This window comes from Denticeps clupeoides, chromosome 1, assembly GCF_900700375.1.
Source record: "Denticeps clupeoides chromosome 1, fDenClu1.1, whole genome shotgun sequence".
Classification (NCBI taxonomy): Eukaryota; Metazoa; Chordata; class Actinopteri; order Clupeiformes; family Denticipitidae; genus Denticeps; species Denticeps clupeoides.
The window spans coordinates 8,736,613-8,756,424 of record NC_041707.1 but is presented as its reverse complement, the minus strand read 5'-3'; the positions used below and the strand labels follow the sequence as shown (position 1 = coordinate 8,756,424).

The following is a 19,812-nucleotide window of genomic DNA, read 5'->3' as shown; positions in this document are numbered from 1 at the left end:
TCACCTGTGAACCAGAAGACCCAGGTTCAAATCTCACTTACTACCATTGTGTCCCTGAGCAAAGACACTTAACCCTAAGTTGCTCCAGGGGGACTGTCCCTGTAACTACTGATTTTAAGTCGCTCTGGATAAGGGTCTGATAAATGCCGTAACTGTAAACGTACTGTACACTGCTGTCCGGGCGCCTGTCATTGCTGCCCACTGCTCCACTAAAAGCAGAGGACACATTTCGTTGTGTGTCACTTCACTTTCACAAGCAACCAGTGTAGTATCTGCACAAGACTACACTCTCCAGAAAACCTGGCTGCCTGGCTGTTCCCACGTGTACAGTACATGCCATGTAAATAATACGGAGTGACTGTGAGATAAACCTGGACCAGGTCAGGGAGACAGAATCATAAACGAGCAATTACATTTTACACATTTTCACCAACACAACCTCGTTTGGGTTGTTTATAAGTTTGATTACTTGTTTCTGCAGGCAATTCCTGCCACGAATCCAACACGTTATTCGTATTTAGGCACGTATTTAGTTCGCGGGACGTCCGGACCAGGAAGCCGGGCGCCGGGAGCCCTGTGACGGGGAAGAGCGTGGGCAGGGTGCCGCCGGCGCTCCCGGGATTAGCCCCGCATGCTAACAACATACGCACCACGGACGCGCGCCGGTCAGCTTGCGGGGAAAGGGGCGTCGTGGACGATCCGGCGAGCGTGGATGCTCAGCCGGCCAGAAAGCTACCCCCGGTCCACCTCTCGCGTCCGGCGCTGTCGAGCTGGCACTAGTTTTTTTTTTTTTCCTCTTTCTCTTCTCTTCTCTTCTCTCTCTTTTTTTCCTTCTTCCTCCCCCCACCACCGCATCCATGCCTGTTGCTGTCCAGGCTAGCTAGCTAGCTAGCCGCTTCTCCCGACGGCGTGTTAGGTGGCGCGGGGTTTGAAAATGCACTTTTCGGGGCCCCGGTCGACGCGTCGGTTTCGCGGGATGGACGTCGCCTCCGTTTGAGCGATGCTTTCGAGAAAGAAGAGCAAAAACGAAGCGTCCAAGCCGGCCGAGGTCCACGGGAAGTATGTGAAGAAGGAGACGTCGCCACTCCTCAGGAGTAAGTTCTGTCCAGCGCAAGGCGCCTTTCGGTGGCTAAATTCGCGACATATTTAAACCGAAACGTGACTAATTGCAGCGCGGTTTGTTTAATTAAGGCCTTTAAATTGCTCGAACTTGCTAGCGAAAGCCCTTCGGCTGTTTGAAAGCAGTTTGTTGTAGGTTTTCTTGCTAAAGACGGAAAACCACCTTAGTTCTGACCTGGAAAGTACTTCGTGTTATTTTAAAAGCACTTTTTAAAACTCCAGTTTTAAAGTCCAAATGAAGAACGACTTTCCAGTTAATCCCATATGGGGGAAATCGGAAGACGTCTGGGGATTCTTGAGAAAGGAGCAGTGACGATTATCTCTATTTTATTTTCTGTAATTTCTGTCATCTTAATTACGCTTAGTTTAATTGGAAAACTGTTATATTAGAATTGAGTGGTTTAATAAATAAATAATAAAGTAAAGTGATTGTCACTTGTGATACACGTCAACACAGCACACGGTGCACACAGTGAAATTTGTCCTCTGCATTTAAACCATCACCCTGAGTGAGCAGTGGGCAGCCATGACAGGCGCCCGGGGAGCAGTGTGTGTGCTCCATGGCACCTTGGCGGATCGGGATTCGAACCGGCAACCTTCTGATTACGGGGCCGCTCCCTTAACCGTTAGGCCACCACTGCCCCATAAGAAATTAAGAAATTAAATGCTGTTTTTTCTTTGTCTTTTGTCAGATCTGATGCCACCTTTTATTCGCCATGGCCCAACCATGCCCAGAAGGCCGGAGGTGCCGCTGTCCGAACCGATGCCTGCTGGGTATGCGTCAGTGGTGAACAACCCGGAGGTGACGGCAGTGCCGCGGAACAAGAGCTTCCTGCGACCAGTGGTGCAGCGGCCACCTCACGAGGTGGCGAGGCGCGAGAGCCACCGGCTTTCGGCCCCCTCCTACCCGCTCCGTACCCCGAACGAGCTGCCGCTCGAGTATGCCGGCTCGCAGCAGTCCTTCCTCTCCGCCACCGACGCCGGCATGCTGGCCGAGAACGGCGACGCGGGAGGGAGGTTTTACTACCCCCCAGCCGAGACGCCTTACTATGACAGCCGCAGGACACAGGCTCGGAGAGCCCCCGAACACTTCCATGACGACTACAGATACTTTGAGCATCCCGGAGGCGATCACGGGTTTCAGAGGCTGCCTCCTCACGCTCCCCAGAATAGACCTCCGGCAGGTATGTAGTGTGTACTGGTGCGCTTATAGTGTTCTGTGACTGCTCGCCTTCAAAATGACAATCTAATATCCCTTAAAGATCCCCTGACACATTTTTTTTGCTTTTATATCGGTCTTTCTGAAATTCGTCCTTAGTGCCAATTTACGGCCACTTTAACCAGTCCCACAGTGACATTTGCCCCGGATGTGCCGTTTCGGCGTCTGTAGCTTTAAATGCTAATGAGGAGGAGAGAGGCCTATAGAAGTTGAGGGGGCATTGACGTCATTACGTCATCAACACCATTCACCAACCACAACGTTTGACGCAGACAAGAAGTGGTATCTGAATTTTTCCAGGAAAACCCCATTGTTTCTTCAGACAGGATACATTTGTGCTCATTTTTACATCCAATCACGGAGCAGCTGCAATGCTTTGCACATTTGGAAGCCGTGACTGTGGCGGTGGAGTTACATTTTTATGAGAGGGGTGGGAAATTCTCTGGGCCGAAAAAGCATGTGAAACCGGAGGTAACCTTTCCCCTTATGATGACATAAGGAAACAAATTCCAGATCCGACCATCTGCTTTGCTGCTCTCTGAAGAAGCAGAATGGCCAAAGCACTCTTTATACATATTGCATTTCTAGCCACTGCAGAACCATAGACTGACTATGAGACCTCGTATTAATGTTAAATAATCTCGCAAAGTGACATTTCATAGGGGATCTTTAATTGTACACTCAGTTAAGACCTTTTTTTTTTTTTTTTTTTAAATCTCCTCCTCACACCCACAAGCACACACACACTCAGTCTATGGCCAAATAATTGAGGAGTGTATGAACACTTTGGAATGCTGGTTACTCACATTCTTATGCACATGTCAGAGTTTGTCCTTAATGCTGTTGGTGTTCAGAAAGGCATTAGGAAGTATTCGAATTTTTGCATCCAACTAAAACTATGTTGAAAGGAGGAGGCAGAGAAGCACAACATCACTAAAACAGTGTACATAGGACAACTGGATGTATACAACAGTGTAGAGTCTACACGGTGTAACTCGGAAAAGCACAATAATGAAGGAGGTCCAAAATAAAAATGTATGCAGCTCTAGCTAGAAGTGTGGTGGACACAAAATGTAAAATTGAAAACATTTTGGTGCAAAAATGCTATTTTAATTGTAAAGACAGACCAGTTGATGGGCTGACGGTATAGGTCTGGTGTTCAGATTTTGCCGTGAATGGTCATGGGGCATCTTCGGTGTCCATGTCAGGACAAACAAAAACAAATGTCCTCCTTTTTTGTTTAGGTGATAAATGTAGAAAGAACATGATGTTGTGTGTGAGGCTGCATGCTGAAAAGCACAAAAAGTGATTTGTCAGCTATATCAAGCATTCAGGGTGTAGCATTTTGCATTCTCCATTGAGGGGCGAGAGTGAGTGACATCATCAGAGTGCACAAATACACACCAAGTTTCATATGATTTTCTCATGGTCGGTACATTTCTGGCAATGTGCGAGATTATCCTTATCCTGGCATAAAAGGCTGCGTCACAAAGGGGACAGATCTCTTTATCTATTTATTTTGTTGGGGGAATAATAAAAAAAATGGAACAAAATAAACATTAGAACTGCTAATGTGTGTCCATCTCTTTGTGTATGGTGCAGATGAGGTGAATGATAACTGAAAGTTGTGTAGTGATGTATCTCACCAGCTGCCAGCTCTTTCATCTTTACTTTCGCTGGGTATAAAGTATGTTGTGCCTGTGACTCAAGTTAGATTCTAGTTTTTTAATTAGTAGATTTAATTTACATGTTGTGTTTAATCTATCAGAACAAGGTCTCGTTTTATCCATAAATGTTTGTTGTGTATGCACACTAGTGCTACATAAAATTCAAAAATAGATATCAATCATTAAGACAATAATGTGTATGTATTTTTTTTATCTTTAATTCAAAGTATACTCATTGTTTTATCATTTCCCTTTCTCTCATGTAAACAAAAAAATCTCTATTTAAAAAAATATCTATTTTAGCATCCCTTATATGCCATATGAGTGTAAGAAGCGGTAACCATGAAACTGATTTGACCCTGCTGTTGATTCCAGTGCACAGTAAACCCCAGAAACCTGTAAATATAGCCTTGCCTTATGGAGGAATGCAGTGTGTTAAAGCTCGAGTTGGATGTGTGTGTGTGTGCAGACTTGTCTGAGAGCAACAGGAATGAAAGCGGTCCCAGAGGAAACAACGTTTTACCCTAGAGCCTCAGACAACTGTACTTTTCCTCCAAGATAGAAAAAGAGTTCTTGGTCCAGTACTATTAAAACATCGAAGTGAAGACAATAAAATCAGCTCAGTGAACACAGCAAAATAAAAATAACTCAAATAAATTGTCTACAACCCATTCCTCAGTTTAATGGTTGCAGGTATCAACGATAAGGGTTTAGATTTGCCACTTGTGCTGTAACCGTTGTTTGTATCTTCAGGTATCGGCCGCATACAGGCCAAGTCCCTTGGCAACCTCTCCAGTGCAACAGGGGAGGAGCTGCCCCTGCCGGCAGGCTGGTCAGTAGACTGGACCATCCGCGGCCGCAAGTACTACATCGACCACAACACCAACACCACTCACTGGAGCCACCCATTGGAACGCGAAGGGCTACCGCCTGGCTGGGAGAAGGTGGAGTCGGCCGAGTTTGGTGTGTACTATGTCGACCACATCAACAAGCGAGCACAGTACCGCCACCCCTGCGCCCCAAGGTGTGTTCGTGGTCTTGTGCCAGTGAAGTAATGTGGTAAGCACTGTGATTACGGGACTGCTTGCTTACGCAGAATGCTCTCTCTACAGCGTGCCTCGTTACGATCAGCCTCCACCACTTCCCCCTCCCATAACGTACCAGCCCCGCCCATCTGACCGCAACCAGCCAGTACTGGTCCCAGCCAACCCCTACCACACCGCAGAGATTCCCGATTGGCTCCAGGTTTATGCCCGTGCACCATTAAAGTGGGTATCATTACATTGCTTGAGAACAATAGTAGTATTTATTTTTTAGAATATGGTGCTAACAGAAGTCCTAAATAATTTTATTTGAATCTAGAATCTAGCCTTAAATCCAACTCCGGTCCGTTTCAGTTCTCCAAGGTTGTCATTATTGACTCAGAGTATATTAATGTTAATAGTGCGTGTTTTATTGACCAGGTATGACCACATCCTGAAGTGGGAGCTGTTCCAACTGGTGGATCTTGACACGTATCAGGGCATGCTGAAGCTTCTGTTTATGAAGGAGCTGGAACGCATTGTAAAATCCTACGAGGCCTATCGCCAGGCACTGCTCACCGAGGTCGACACCCGCAAGCAGAGGCAGCAGTGGTACTCCCAGCAACATGGCAAGAGCTACCCTGGCAACCTGTGACTGTAGGGACTTCGGTTGGAGGTGGAGGCCTTGCCATGACTCGTCTTACTTTGGGTGTACAGAGGTTGTTGAGGTCCTCAGACATTGTTGTTGTTATTATTTTAACTTTATTATCATTTCATCATACCAAATACACCCGTGCCTTTATTGCTGAATCCAAATCCTTCACGTGCTACTCTTCTCCCTTCCCCTAGAAGCAATGGACTTGATTTGGTCTGAAAGACCTACTGACCCATTTGAATACAGAATACTAAAGACTATAACACTAAAGTAAAATTGTATGATATGTTACTTTGAACATACATAAGCTGTTATAATCCTGTATTTAAAGAAAAAAAAAATGTGCCAAGCGCATTAATCTGATAAATATTCTTGGACTGAGTATTCTTGGACCTTTTTCTCAGTGAGAGTTTAATCCATGGATGGAGCATGTGTGCAAGTGCATGTGGATGGATGTAATTTTTTTTTTTTCTTCAACTCAGCACTTGATGTAACAAATAAAATAGTTCTACACACCACCTAATAGAATCTCCATAACCCTGTTGCAGACTGACATGGAATACTTGTTTTATATTGGTATAATGCCTAGAGAAGTGACTGTTCAAATACACAAAGCAGCCCATCATGGAAAAAGGCCTAACCTCGACCAGGCTCGATCGGAAACAGACATTCCCGTGTGTAACTGATTTCCCTGGCAGATAGTGCGCAGGGCTTGAGCCCTGGGCCAAAGACCATAAATCCATTTACCACAAATTATTTAGTGTTGGCTAACCAGAGGGGGATTGGGATTAAGGAAAACCTAATTTCCCAGCAGGTATCGAAGAAGAACTGAGGTATCGCAGAACGGAATAATCATTACTCCAGTTCTTATTATTCTCCCTTATTACATTGTCATGCTTGATTAGGGTAGGCAATATGGTCAACGTTTATATTGTAGCAAAACACTGAAAGTAAATTATAAATCTGATAAAAAATTAATTCAATAAGAATGGATAGCCAAACACAAGATCTTATTAATGACTTTAAAAAGCTGTATAAGAGATGGGCGAAAAGAAATTTTTTTTATTTATTTATTTGTTTTTTTAAATCAGCCTTGACTAGAGTCATGCTGGGAAACTATTTTTTTGAAGAGCTGGTTTAGATTTAATTGCTGATTTAAAAGCAGAAGATGCTACTTCGAGACTGTTTGCTTCTTCAGTTCAATGCGTTCGTTGAGTTTGTGTGTGTGCATACACGAGTGCGTCAAATACATCTTTCCAATATGCAGGGCAGTATAGCACAGGCGCATCCTTGTTTCTAATGTAAATCCAGACAAGCGCTGGATCTGTAATGAACAAGCTCAGGCATTTCCTCTGTGCTTGAAGACCTTTACGTGAAAGACTTCAGCGCCTGTCATAAGTGATGGTCTGCAGGGCGGATTGCGTGTGACAGTAGTTTCCTTTCCAATAACGTCTGGGTATGTAAACATTGGTGCGATCGTCGTCAGCGTCTGATGTTCTTTTGTCTGGATTTTACAATGCCTTTTTTTTTGCCAGTGTTGCATACATACAGCACTGTTCTGTATTGGGGATTGTCTACGGCGTTAAAAGAGATGGACGGACAAAACGTTAAGAGGGAAAGTGAGAGACAGAGGAATTCTGAGGCAAAGCAGAACTGAATCACAACCACCAGACCACTGACTGATGACCCAAATCCCTATCCTACAAAATTTCAGTTAATAATAAAAGGTCTCACTAGCCAGTGGAAATGTGGTGTGTGCTGCAGACTTCCAGTAAAGGAATGCCTCTTTACACTCTAAATATGCCAAGAGTTGCTATAAACCAGGTATAAATTGTTTTCACGAATTGCTACAAAAGGAGGGTTACGGAGCACAAGTGGGAAATTCTTCAAACATCAGAACCCAAAGCAGGTATCAGGGTAGCAGACCCTTGTAAATGAATTAAATCCTTAATCACAGAACTGGATGTTTATGTGGCAGCAAAATGCGTTTTTTTTGTTGTTGCCAGATTGTGGGGATGGAATTAATCCAAGACACCAAGACAGGTACTTTCCCCCACAATGTGCAAATGTAGTCTACACTCCTAGGGCCTCATTAATTCGCTCACTTTGCCAAGAACCTATCAATAGCAAGCACTTCCCACAAGGTGGCACTCAAGAGTCCAAAATGCACACAGTGGCATTAAGGAAGTGGGCTGGAAAAGGTCATAAGGTCTAGAATCGCCACTCCTAATGTCTAAAATTGCAAAACAGATTTGATCCCCAATCTATCATTAATAATGGATAAGAAACTGACTATTCTAATACAATGTAATCTGCATAGTAAATATATCAGTCTCTAAACTAATTATTACAAAAAGTATGAACCACAGATGCAACTTTGTACACTTACTTGTTTATAAATCCAATAATAATGCATAATGTAAAATATCAGTTCATCTTTGCTTATGCTAAACAGATGACAAAGTCTGGGAAAAGCTTTCAAATGAAAGATGAAATAAGATGCGTGTTGACTGTGTATCATTTGGGCAAAACGTAATAGGCCAAAGCCAAGAAAAGATCAAGAAGCTTTGTAGGTAATATTTTGTGAAACAAGTCCTCTTTTTGTTCTGTTAAATGTACATGGAGCAACCCCAACACAGTTCAAAACCAACAAAATTTTTGAGACCACAAACCACAGAGTTCACAGAGGGAGAGGGAGGAATGATGCCCTGATCATTCCACATGCAAAACCTCTGGCTGAGAATATCACAGAGCACATCACAAAATATATTAATTAAGGAAGAGCCACATGCCTAAAAACCCAGTTGGCACCTTTGGAGGAAAACAAGTGTTGGGCCATTTATTACCTTGATTTGATAAGACTAAATTTGAAACAATTTATTCTTTAAAAAAAAAAAAAACAAAGAAAAACTTTTCAAGGGTCCTGCATTCATAACAATATCATATCATTATAGTGATGCTATATGCGGAATATTGACACTGCATTAGCCTGTGTGGGTTTACGGTCCTTTTTGACAGGGCATAGGAATTAATTCTTATGAGCTGTAATGTGGAGCAGAGATGTAAAAAATAGTCGTAACCGTTTCACCCCTGTTCCAGAGCTAGTGAACTATGGACTAGCGGCAAAACCCTGAGAACTGGGTTGATAAAAAACATTCATATTCATAACGTCTGAACATGTAACAATGTCCTGTGTCATTCGGCGAAACCCAAGGGCATTGTGTGACAAAGGACACAGTGTTTGAACGCAGCTGGGAGCACATAGGCAGAAAACATCTGCTTGAATGACTACATTTAAACATCCCTGGACAGAAACTGATTACTGGCATCTTTGTTTCTTCACACGTCTTTTATGTGTATAGTACATTTACCTAACTTTTTCATGAAACTCTAAGCTTGAGTTATGTGCACAATGCTTCACACCCTACATCCTGTATGGACAAATTACAAATCCATCGAATCGTATATGCTTTATAAATAGTAATGCACCATTTGTGCTACTACAGGCGAGGGACTGGCTATGAATGACTATGGATAACGGCTGCTGGAATTCAACCATGACCGCTTTCTTAAACAGGACTGTGCCCTTTGCTATTGGTCATGAAGGCTGATCAATGATTTTGGACGTGCGTGTTTATCTCAGGACTAACCGCACCATTCCAGTCGGAGTGTTCTGCTGAGTTTATGTTGGCACACAAATCATGTCTAAACTGTGAACAGAAACAACACAAAAACTCTATGTTACATTTGGACATCTACTTTATACTTCATCAGAACTAGAATGGTGGGCATTTCACCATGCTACTGAAAAAGTGCATATTGGAGACAGAGCATTGACGTTTCACACTGAGCACTAAAAAGAACAGCAATCCCTTTGAAACAGAACAATTTCTTTGATCAACACATTTAGTGCACAAGTAACATCCTCAGACTCCTCAGGCTAAAAATATGTTGCTTTAACTGAATAACCAAGAGAAGCGTCCCCACCACCAGTTGAGAGTTACAATTAAACTTATCTTCCATTTTGTTGTGCGTGGTGTTGTATGTACAGATATTTCTGAACAGAAAGGTGTAGGTGTCTGGCAATAAATGTGTGGTTTCCATCGGCAGGGCAGTTTGGCTGAGGCGGAGAAATGTCACATTGTTCCCAATTTTAGCATAAAGAAGTGATCGCGTTGTCGGATAGCTCCGCCAACACCAGAGTAAAAGAGTGCCTTTGGGTGAGTAGACTTCTCCCTCTCTCAGTCTCTCTTTCCCCCTTAACATCGCTATACCACTCCCCAACATCAACCTCCACGTTCATCCATTTCTCTATTTCCATTTTTACTCCCTCCCATCCACCCAATAAATAAGTTTATGGCCATGTCCCATAATGTCCCTCAGTTTTTCTTCCTGTCTTGTTCTTCCTGCTCCTCCGCCCCTTGGTTGGGAAACGCATGGCTGTAGAGATGGCGGTGATTGGCTGCTGCATTATACAGCTTGTAGAGTGCCTGCAAGAGAAGGAACCACATTTTCTCTGTTCAAATGTGACAAAAATAAAATATCACGCAAAATAGTAGTTGAGTTACGGTGTATGGCCAAAAATAGTAATACACCTTTCAAATAGAGACCATCACGGCATAATTTCTCAATCCATGGGCTTGTGGCCATGTGATACACAAAGACATGTCCTTAATATCCTCCATTAAAGCTCTGATCATACTTGAATCAATGGACCAACGTTCGTCCAAACATATCAGCTGAAATTGGTCCAAAATTATAAAAAATCATGCTAAACAATCTTAGCAGTCAAAACCGGATGAAATTTGGAGGGTTATGTCCACAGCAGTGGTTTTCATACCATACATTGTTTGGTGAGATTTGGTTGAGCTGATGGTCTCATCAGCAGTTCATATTGAAGAAGGAGATTTGGACAAATAATGGAGCTGTAATGTGAAACGTCACTAAATATGGCATGCACGACTACAGCAAAAACACAATATGAGTTATCTTTTCCAAGAACGTGCATAGGTTGAACTTATATTATCTTACCTCATTTGTGTTTCCCTGTGTGAGAGGGGAAAAAAACAGGCAATACACCCATTACACACACATTAAGCATTTATATCATTTATATGAGTGCTGCTTAATTAACAACACAAATTTTCCAAATAAACTAATCAGGTGTAAGACCATTTGGTGCAAATAACAAATTGTTGCAATTACCACACAGTTTTTCATTTTTTTGTGTGTATAAGAGAGTAAGGGGCGAAGTCTGTGTCTTTATGAGTGTATATGAGGGTCAGTATGTTCAAGTTCACCTGGTCCCACAGCGCTCCAGCAATCTGGTCAATGACAGCTCCCAGTTCGCGGTACTCCCCTGAGTAGCGTATGTACGCCCATGTGCATAGCGTGATGAGGGCCAGGCCCAGGATCATGTTGCACACGCTGGCGATCACGTCCACGCCCACAAAGCCAGTGACGCCAGCCGCCACGTACATGACAAAGATGACGACGAAGAGTGTTGCAGGGGTACGGGCGGCGTGGAAGATGTTCTTGGAGTCGTTGTGTTTGATGTACTGCACAAAGAGCTCGTCCAGCTCCACCTCCAGCTGCTGCAGGTAGCGCCGGCTGAACTCCTCCCCGCCCATCTTCTTCACATTGCGGAAGACAGCCAGGGCCTCCTCGCGAATCTGGCTGTGCCGAGCCTGCAGTTCACTTGGGGCCAGAAATGGACGATCCCCACCGCTCACCTAAAAACGCACCAGTAACATTTGTATTTATTTAAATTGACACCCTGTAAAAAATAAACATTTGGGCATCTTAAAATGCTTAGCAGCAGGTTGTCTTGAATTTTTACATTTTGCTATTTTTTTTTTACATTGTGTGAGATGGGGTCTATGCATATTTAGATATTCTATGCATTATTTTACAGTAAACACAGTTTACTTTAACATGAATAATATTAAGTTATTACAGAAATCCTTTATCCTGATTATTTGAGCTATACAGAATATAGAGCCTTTGTAATATAGTCTTCATCTCAAGTAACTCATTGCTGTCTGGTTTAAAGGGAAATATAATACTTCATATCTGAGCAATAGTAATATGATATAAGCTTTAAAAATGAATGCAATCTTTTGTAAAGTTCAAGGATGGATTGATGGATGGATGGGTGGATGGATGATGGATTACCTCCTCCATTTTTTTGTTGTACAGGTCTTTAGCAGCAGCTACTGCAGCGAGGTTATTAGCCTCTGCTGTGGCCTTAGTGTAGAGGGGACAGAACAAAAGTGAATTAAAAAATGTTATGTATGCTGTTGCACTTTTAACTATAGGAACACAGTTAACACACGTGTACACAGGGATACAGAATAAAACACTGAAATGCAAAATAAATCTGCACCTGCAGCATGGACTTTGGGTGTGGCAGCTCCTCACCTTGGTATATTTTTATGTAAGCCTGAAAACACAGGAAAGATAAACTAATTCATTATAGAGGCCCAATTAAATTATGGGTGTAGCTCTACGTTGCCAGTCCATCATATGTACCATAGGAACTAAGAAGACCATTGCCTGTCACAGGTCATGAACATGATTACAATGACAATGGCAGTCACAGGTAAGGTTTCTCACCTCAAGTGTTCCAGGTTAGGTTACTCTCCACAGTTAATGTTTCTCACCTTGAAGTACTCCAGCAGGCCACGGCAGGTGATGTTGCTGCCGTTGATCTCTTTGACGTCAAGGTTGCACGGGCTCAAGAGCCAGGGCACCAGCACCCGCAGGTGGTCGATGAACTCAGGATCAATCTCTGCATGGGGAAAGACGTGGCCAACCAAGGGTCAATGAGTATCCAGTTTAAAGACAGCCTATAAATATCCACAGTGGAGTAGCAGATAGTATGACTGCTCGCTTTCAGTAACGTGAATTTTCCTTCAATCCTTCTGTTTATTTTAGTGGGAAATGTACCTCGAAGTCGGCCATCAAAGTGGGGATTGGTGGCCACCTTGAGCCCAGGGTGTGGCATGAGGAAGCAGGAGATGTTGGTGAAGCAGGAGTGGATGTGTTTGCGTACATTCTGCAACTCTTCATGCTGGTTCTCTGAGATCTGCACAAACCCCAAAGATCTCAATGTCATTCATTTGCATATCCAGTATATATATATAGTCATGTGTCCAAGTCATTAAGTTAACCACTTCATATCTCTGTGATCCATTGCTGGAATTCCAATTTCATATGATAATGTCATTATTGCATTAATAAAATGTAGTAACTAAAAATAATACGGATGAGTTATTATCTAGATCCCCGAGGCCTGTCTTCACTCTTTCAGTAAACCACTTCTGTGACCTCTGACCTTCAGTCTCTTCTCCAGGAATTTCATCCCTCCATCCTGTCCATAAGAGAACTCATATGGGAAGCTCCAGTCTCGAACCAGAAAAATCATGGACTGAAAAAAATGTTAGAATACTTGTGACATGAATAGTGTAGGACACTAGAAAAACACGAACAAATCAGAGAAGGACATACCTGAAATGGTTTCAGGAATGTCTCCTCCATGGCCAGTCTACCATATTCAGTAAAAAGCTGAAGAGCAAAATGTATGAGAACAAGAGAACAGTTTAAAAGAACTTGGTGTTGTGCCTGACAAACACAAAGTCTACACACAACTTTATTTCAGTTTCGGCTTCACACTAAGCCATTAGGTCACCTGGAGATGCTGCAGGTCATCTTCCTGGACGTTCTGGGAGATGTTGTACACCTGTTGCAATGATAAGAAAGGATTTTTAAAGGATTTAAAAAAAAAAAACAATCAGAAACCACCTATAGCCAAACGAAGGTGGAGCCTGGCCACGCCCTGTTAGACAGGAGCCCCATGAACTTTTGACCCTGGTTGTTTTCACCTTTGTTTGTATCTATGTAAGCCGGCCTCAACTGTCTTGCCGTTGCTATGTCCCTAGCTACAGAAGTTGCGTGAGCGTTTTTGTGTTGTGGTGTTCCGTCCTACCGGTTTTAATTATGGCCTTATTCTACCTCATGACGTACATACGATTTGGATTGAAGTTGTGCATATTAATTCTTCAAATTAAGCAGGAAGAACATGAATCTAGCCAAGCATTCCACAAACCTGCATAGAACTGATCATGGTGCTGAGTGCGAACACAGTAGCCGAATCCCTCAGGGTCGACTGGCTGTCAAATGTTCCCTGGGTGTCCATTAACAGCACTGCCACCTTTTGCATGGGAAGACAAAATGTATTAATTATGGAGTTAATAATGTAAAACCCGGCATTTAGCAATCAATAACATTCATTAAAATGTTATATGTCCCTTGTGTGAATTTCACCTTGCTTCCATCTGGTTTATCAACCAGAAAGACTTCACTCCAGATCTGGATGCCAGTAGTCTCGCGCTCTGACCCTCCCCTCCAGGAAAACCCTGTAAGGGGTTCCTCAGCATCTCCCAGCCAATTATCAGAAGCCTGTGTACACGTGTACACACAATAGAGGCTTGGTTTGAGCATTAAAATGTCAATGTTAAAATACATGTAGATCGTATGCTTACCAGGTTGTACATGTAGCGTAGCATGAAGTCCATGAGGAAGGATTTGCCTTTCCGGAAGGCTCCAGCCACTGAAATGGCCACCACTTCACGGTCTCTCACCTCCTCTGCCAACAGGATGCGAGTAAGTGCCGCCTCATCCAGCTCAAAAGAGTGGTCATCTTTGACAATCAGCACCTGTATGGGCCGCGCCCGCCCATCAGGCTCCTCCTCTTCCGAACTCCAGTCATACATCCCCTTATCAGTGAAGGAGCCTGGAGAAAACAGACCCAGAGTAAATGTCTCGATTAGAATCAATTACAGTTCGATAGACATCATCACATGGTTGAAAGACATGCCACGCCTGCTAATGACCAACACCAGTCATCTGCTCTGGCAGCACGGAGAGGCCATTAGGTCTGAGAGAGGAGAGGGGCACAGAAACGTTGAGGGAATGTTATAGAAACGCTGTGTCCTCTCCCCCTGCTGTTTGTTGGCTAAAGCTGGACTGCGTGGGATGGGCCTAGGCTAGGCCACAGCATACACACAAAGTGTGTGTGAGAAGGAAGGACAGGGAGGAAAAACACAGGAAAATTCAGCAGTACCACTCTTCTACGGAATGTGAGTGGGATGGTCATAGTGGAAACTGTGGGAAAAGGAAATAGCAACAGTGAATTATTAGTTCTGAATGTTCAGAAAATCTGATGGCTGACTGAGGCTTCATTATATTTTATGTCAGTTGAACTAGTTATCTTGTATGTATGGAAAAATGCGTAATTCACTGTCACAGTTATGCATTCAGAGATCATTGGGAGACACAAAGCACAGGCTGCTCATAATTACTCTTTAACTTGTTATAAAATAATCTTATTTAAAATGATTTCAGCTCCCACCAGCGAAGGGACCCCATGGGATTGCCAGTTTCTCAGAAGGTAACGATTCTTCTCGAAATCTTTGTTTGTCAAACTTAAGACAGATGAACTGCAGGATATGTGGTGTGGGGTCTAAAAGACATCACCACTGTTGCATTTTCCTCCGGTCACCACGCGTCTAATGGATCCTAATGGATCGCCATGCCCAACTCATTTCTCAGCCAGAGCAGGCTGTCCGATACGGCCACGGGCGGCCTGGCCACTTTCCGCCACGGAAAACGACACCGTCCTCCACGCAAAATGCATTTATTCACGAAGCAGCACGGCCAGGTCCGCGTACCCCCCCCACCCCCACGATTCAGGGACAGCCATTTCATCGTCACGACGGGTCTTATGTAGGTCAGCGGCGAACGCCAGGACGAGTACGCGTCCCCTGCACAAAGACGCGCTATAACGGGCCCGCAATTCACGTCCGTCGGCGGACGCTGTGAATGCGTCGCATGACACGCGTCACGTGACGCTGGCGTGGAATCCATAATCGGCACGGGGCGCGCGTGTGTCAAAGGTCTCCGTCGCCATCCTGTTAATATTTACGGTGTTAAAAATAATAATAATCTTGTCGTACCATCTTGTCTTATAATATTCAAAATGTAATGTCAAACGGCGTGACCAAAATGAAGCCCACCCCCCTGACCGAGTGCGTGTGTGTGTGTGTGTGTGTGTGTGTGTGTGTGTGTGTGTGTGTGTGTGTCTCACAGCGACGATGGGGCTGTGGTCCAGGCCAACCCGTTGAGGTGGAGGAGAACGCGGGATTTATGTCACATGTTTACGATCGCTGCAGTATAAAATACAAGACGGAAAACCGCGTTCGGGTTTACTGGCGAACGCCAAAAAAATAATAATAATAAAAACATTTTAAAAATCAGGTGCGCACCGCGGTTGTTTCCTTCATCTGGCCTCGGCTGCTGCCACCGGAGAAAACAAGGTCTCCGTCTCCGGCGAGAAAAATTCCCCCGTAAAATCGCCACTCACCCCAGCTGTCCCTGTCCTTGCGGTTCCTGGCCATCGCGCGTCTGCGACCGAGTATCTGCGGCGGGCAGGGTTCTACTGAGCTGTCATGGAGCCCGGGACCTCCCGTTCGGATCGTTCGCAGAAGATGCTCTCTCATCCGGCGGAGGACTCTCCAGCCTCATTCTCGCCTGCAAAGACCGCCGCTAGAGGACGCCCCGGTACCGGCGGAAGCGATTTATGTCACGACATGACATGCAAGCAAGACAATGGACGCTCACCATACGCGCAATTTTTTTTTTTTTATCATTTGCACATTAGTTAATTTACGCGACAAGCCGTACAGTCAATTTGCCGTTTTGTGGGTGGAAAATATCACTGCAGCGACAAATTCTCAACACAAGGTGGCGCCAGACCGTTACACGGGCACGCTGGTTTAAATTTGTATGAATTACAAATTACAATTTGACTTGATTACAGCCAGAAGTATTTTTAAATGTGTTGTGCTCCGTGGCCACCAAATGCCCACGTTATCCTCTATTTTATATAATTTTCGGGTAACTGTACTTTGCGCACTTATGCTCCAGCGAGGTGGGCAAACGTATTGTCGATGTGTAATGGAATATATGCTTTCTAATTAAATATATGCTCGACAATGTAATCTCATTGTACAGAACAATAAAAACATCCGCTACTGCTGTTCTGCCTTTGTACGCTGTTGAAGCAGGAAGTGACGTTCGGAGGCGGTGCTAAAAGGTAGAAGTTGCCAGATCCGCTTATTATGGTCCTCCTGGCCGCAAACACCCCTGAAAAGAATTCATGAAATGCGAGTACTTGTAATTACCCCCTCCACCCAGGAGCGCATTGGACGTTAGCATTTAGGCTTGTGTAAAATTGCCTAGTTTCCCCGTATACGTGTAACAAATTCCAATGCGTTCAAATGTACACACAGGTCTTCCATTATATATGTTCTCAGACAGTGGATACATGCAGTTATGTAATATACTAATTGGATCTAGAACAAACCAACGTCAAGCACCTCAAACGTGTTATTTGTGATGTACGGAATAGCTCTCCTAGTAATACATTGCAACGCCAACCATTTTCCGGTTCCACCAAACGCCACGACTTCGACATTCTCCGAAAGTTGCGCTAAAGAGAGATCTGGCAACATCGCCGGGGAGCGGACCGCTGCCTGTGGGCTGCGCTGCCGACGGAGCGCCGTTACAACGCGCGGTGCCCTCGACAACTTTCGGCTCCGCGAAGGATCCAGCGACCGGGAAACACTTTCGGATGTATCCTCGACGGCGGAGCCGCGCCGACGGGCCCTGACCGCAGACGCTCCTGTTTTTTTTTTTTTTTTTTTTCTTCGCCCTGTTGACCCAGCGTCGAGTCGAATACAAAAGGTAAAGTTTGCCCGCGCGCACGAAAGGGTGTAATCGGTGAACTCTGAAGCGGCCGAGTTTGGCTGTTAGCTTGTTAGCTTTCGAGTTTCTTTTCCACGGAGGCTAATGGACGGGGTCCCTAAGATTAGCGGCCAAAGGCGGCTGTCACTGCTTCCTGAGGGACTCGCGCCGTCCAGCTTATGAGGGGAAAAAACGCCGTCGTTATAGCTCGATTCGGGTCCCTTGTTGGTGGAAAATTTGGCCATTTTATTCGTTTTGGCTACGCTGGCATTCGCTCCTGCTGCCCGCAGCCTGAAATGCCTCCGTTGCTCTGGCCGCGAAAAGTAGTTCATCCGCTTGACGGCGGCGGAGTTGCCGTGCCAGCTGGCCCGAATAAGTCACCGCTTACGTTACCCATCGCGCTACCACAGGAGTCGGCTAAAGGCTGCTCCCCCCCCCTTCCCGACATCCAGGCCCGGTTATCCGAAACAGATGTAGCGACATGCAACGCGCTGGGGAGATGTGTGAACTTTATTGATTAAAGAGTTGGCAGGTGACGCGCCGAGGAGTGCCTCCACCCGTCAATGCACGTACAATCCATGTGCAAGTGTTAACCTTAATCCCTTCTTATTTTCTCCCCAATAGGAAATGGATATAAATCCGTATTTCAGCCTGGGACCTTTGTGCTTCTAGGCCTCCAAGGATAACTGGGATAACTGCATTGTGTTGCTACTTACCAGCCGGCTGAAAAGAGTGGTAAATGTAAACGGAGAGTAGCAACCAGCAGGCCAGACACAATGGACGTCTATCCACGACCCAGTGGGGAAATCCAACGGCGAAACCCACAGCACGATTTCGAGCTTATACAGCGTGTCGGAAGCGGCACATATGGAGACGTGTACAAGGTATTTATATTCTCAATAAGTTTTTGATTATTAAAAAATGGAAGGGTCCTGGGTTTGGTTAAACAGATAAAAAAATTTCCTCTGCGTTTGTGATTGTGTTAGATTAGATTATGCATCAGCAATGTTTTTTCATTTTAAAACCTATTTGATTGTTTAAAGACATTGTCTCTGACCCTAAAATGTGTATCATTAGTTCTGTCAGTTTTATTATATAATACATACTATATGTACATATGGAATGCTCTGTAACATTTTAATACATTCAAAATGCCTGTGTAAAGTGGCCATTGCCTTCTGTCCAATCTGATTGGATAATTTAATGTAAGTATTTTACATGTCCTTTAATCCATATTTTGATCACACTTTCTAGAAATAAGTATTTGCTTTTCACATGATATGGGAAGTGCAGTATTGTATTAGCTCTGTGTTTGTGTGCGTTTTTTCATGATTGTGTTTTCATGATTTGAGTCGTAGTACCATCCCTTGCAGTAAAGTGTTAATATAAATATATATAATATATTAATATAAAACACATTTTCAATTTGCAGAAAGGAATTTGCACTGTTTAAGTAGCTGGCAGATGGAGTAGGCTGCATTTCATAACCTTTAACAGTGTTAAAGTGTGTGTGTGGTGTGTGTGTGTGTCTGCACCAGTGATTGAGAAAGAGGCTCACACACAGCTCCTGTTTTCATGACTGTTTTGTATAAATGAGTGTCGCTGATCTCCAGTTCTGAGATGCATGCGGTTTCTTGGCTAGGATTCTTGGAGCTTGCTATGCTACTTTTTCCAGGAAATTCAGCCCCACATTTAAAATAAAAGAACATTCCTTAAAAATGAAAGCTCTTATAATATTGTGTCACTTATAAATTGTGTTTCCTGGACCCCTTAAATATTAAATTGTATTATGCAATGGCCCACTTTTTCCCCTTCAGTACATTTTACATAGCATTACTTTACTTTACTTTATTTAGCAGATGCTTTTATCCAAAGCGACTTACAAGAGGAAGACACCAGCAATTCTCGTTCGACTTCTATAGAATATTGAGTTTACAAACTAAGAGCCCTGATAAGGCTCAAACTTGTCAGTGAAGAGCATGCTCAGAGATTGTTAGGTGCTAGACGAAGAAAAACTATAATGTATTTATACATTTATGTATTGTTTGTGCATTAGAATTTCAAACACACTGGCCTAAATTTTATATTTATGTGATGAGACTCTGGCCTCACAAATGATATTTTTAAAATGGGAGGAGTCTCATACCCTACTTCCTCATTGATGATTTAAACCCACCCCAGTCGTTGTCAGTCAAGCACTGTAAGCAGCAAACTACATTTCGTATTGCGTATTTCATATACACCAGGTTGCTGGCATATCATGCTGTGCACGGTTAATAAGCCTCCTACAACCCCGTTCATCAATAGACCCTTTCCCTTGCTCTG

General features: G+C 43.9%; 3 protein-coding genes across 12 annotated transcripts in view; 2 read left to right on the top strand and 1 right to left on the bottom strand.

Annotated features, from left to right (window-relative positions):
* Positions 1–382: 382 nt before the first annotated feature.
* On the top strand, positions 383–6,045 carry sav1 (salvador family WW domain containing protein 1). Its single transcript, XM_028997527.1, has 5 exons — positions 383–1,094; positions 1,812–2,303; positions 4,759–5,029; positions 5,118–5,273; positions 5,469–6,045. The coding sequence occupies exons 1-5, from the start codon at positions 1,001–1,003 to the stop codon at positions 5,680–5,682; spliced, it is 1,227 nt and encodes a 408-aa protein (XP_028853360.1). The 5' UTR covers positions 383–1,000; the 3' UTR covers positions 5,683–6,045.
* A 3,378-nt stretch (positions 6,046–9,423) lies between these two features.
* atl1 (atlastin GTPase 1) lies at positions 9,424–16,380 on the bottom strand. Of its 2 annotated transcripts, XM_028973768.1 has the most exons (15): positions 16,008–16,042; positions 15,830–15,908; positions 14,226–14,476; positions 14,008–14,142; positions 13,790–13,894; positions 13,373–13,423; positions 13,192–13,248; positions 13,019–13,111; positions 12,631–12,769; positions 12,345–12,472; positions 12,068–12,124; positions 11,857–11,928; positions 10,983–11,414; positions 10,714–10,728; positions 9,424–10,172 (listed from the first exon to the last, which is right to left on the bottom strand). In XM_028973768.1, exons 3-15 carry the CDS (start codon positions 14,454–14,456, stop codon positions 10,062–10,064), a joined length of 1,626 nt encoding a protein of 541 aa, XP_028829601.1. In that variant the 5' UTR covers positions 14,457–14,476; positions 15,830–15,908; positions 16,008–16,042; the 3' UTR covers positions 9,424–10,061. The 2 variants fall into 2 exon arrangements, with proteins under 2 accessions (XP_028829601.1, XP_028829591.1); XM_028973758.1 differs by lacking the exons at positions 15,830–15,908; positions 16,008–16,042 and adding an exon at positions 16,106–16,380.
* An 820-nt stretch (positions 16,381–17,200) lies between these two features.
* Positions 17,201–19,812, top strand: part of map4k5 (mitogen-activated protein kinase kinase kinase kinase 5) — a 33,293-nt gene continuing 30,681 nt past the window's right edge. For 2 of the 9 annotated variants that reach the window (XM_028970638.1, XM_028970629.1), the window contains exons 1-2: positions 17,201–17,487; positions 18,112–18,371. In XM_028970638.1, the coding sequence (XP_028826471.1) occupies positions 18,264–18,371 (108 nt within the window). In that variant the 5' untranslated portion in view covers positions 17,201–17,487; positions 18,112–18,263. The remainder of the gene's footprint in view (positions 17,488–18,111; positions 18,372–19,812) is intronic. The other 7 variants (XM_028970663.1, XM_028970645.1, XM_028970700.1 and 4 more) reach the window with 5 other exon arrangements.

Excerpts from the sequence above, each read along its gene's own strand:
- sav1 (XM_028997527.1), top strand. The coding sequence starts at position 1,001 with ATGCTTTCGAGAAAGAAGAGCAAAAACGAAGCGTCCAAGCCGGCCGAG. Across the intron at positions 1,095-1,811 it reads GACGTCGCCACTCCTCAGGA|ATCTGATGCCACCTTTTATT; the intron begins GTAAGTTCTGTC and ends GTCTTTTGTCAG. Across the intron at positions 2,304-4,758 it reads CCAGAATAGACCTCCGGCAG|GTATCGGCCGCATACAGGCC; the intron begins GTATGTAGTGTG and ends TTGTATCTTCAG.
- atl1 (XM_028973758.1), bottom strand. The coding sequence starts at position 16,241 with ATGAGAGAGCATCTTCTGCGAACGATCCGAACGGGAGGTCCCGGGCTC. Across the intron at positions 12,473-12,630 it reads CTTTGATGGCCGACTTCGAG|AGATTGATCCTGAGTTCATC; the intron begins GTACATTTCCCA and ends TTCCCCATGCAG. Across the intron at positions 12,125-12,344 it reads GCCTGCTGGAGTACTTCAAG|GCTTACATAAAAATATACCA; the intron begins GTGAGAAACATT and ends CTGTGTTTTCAG.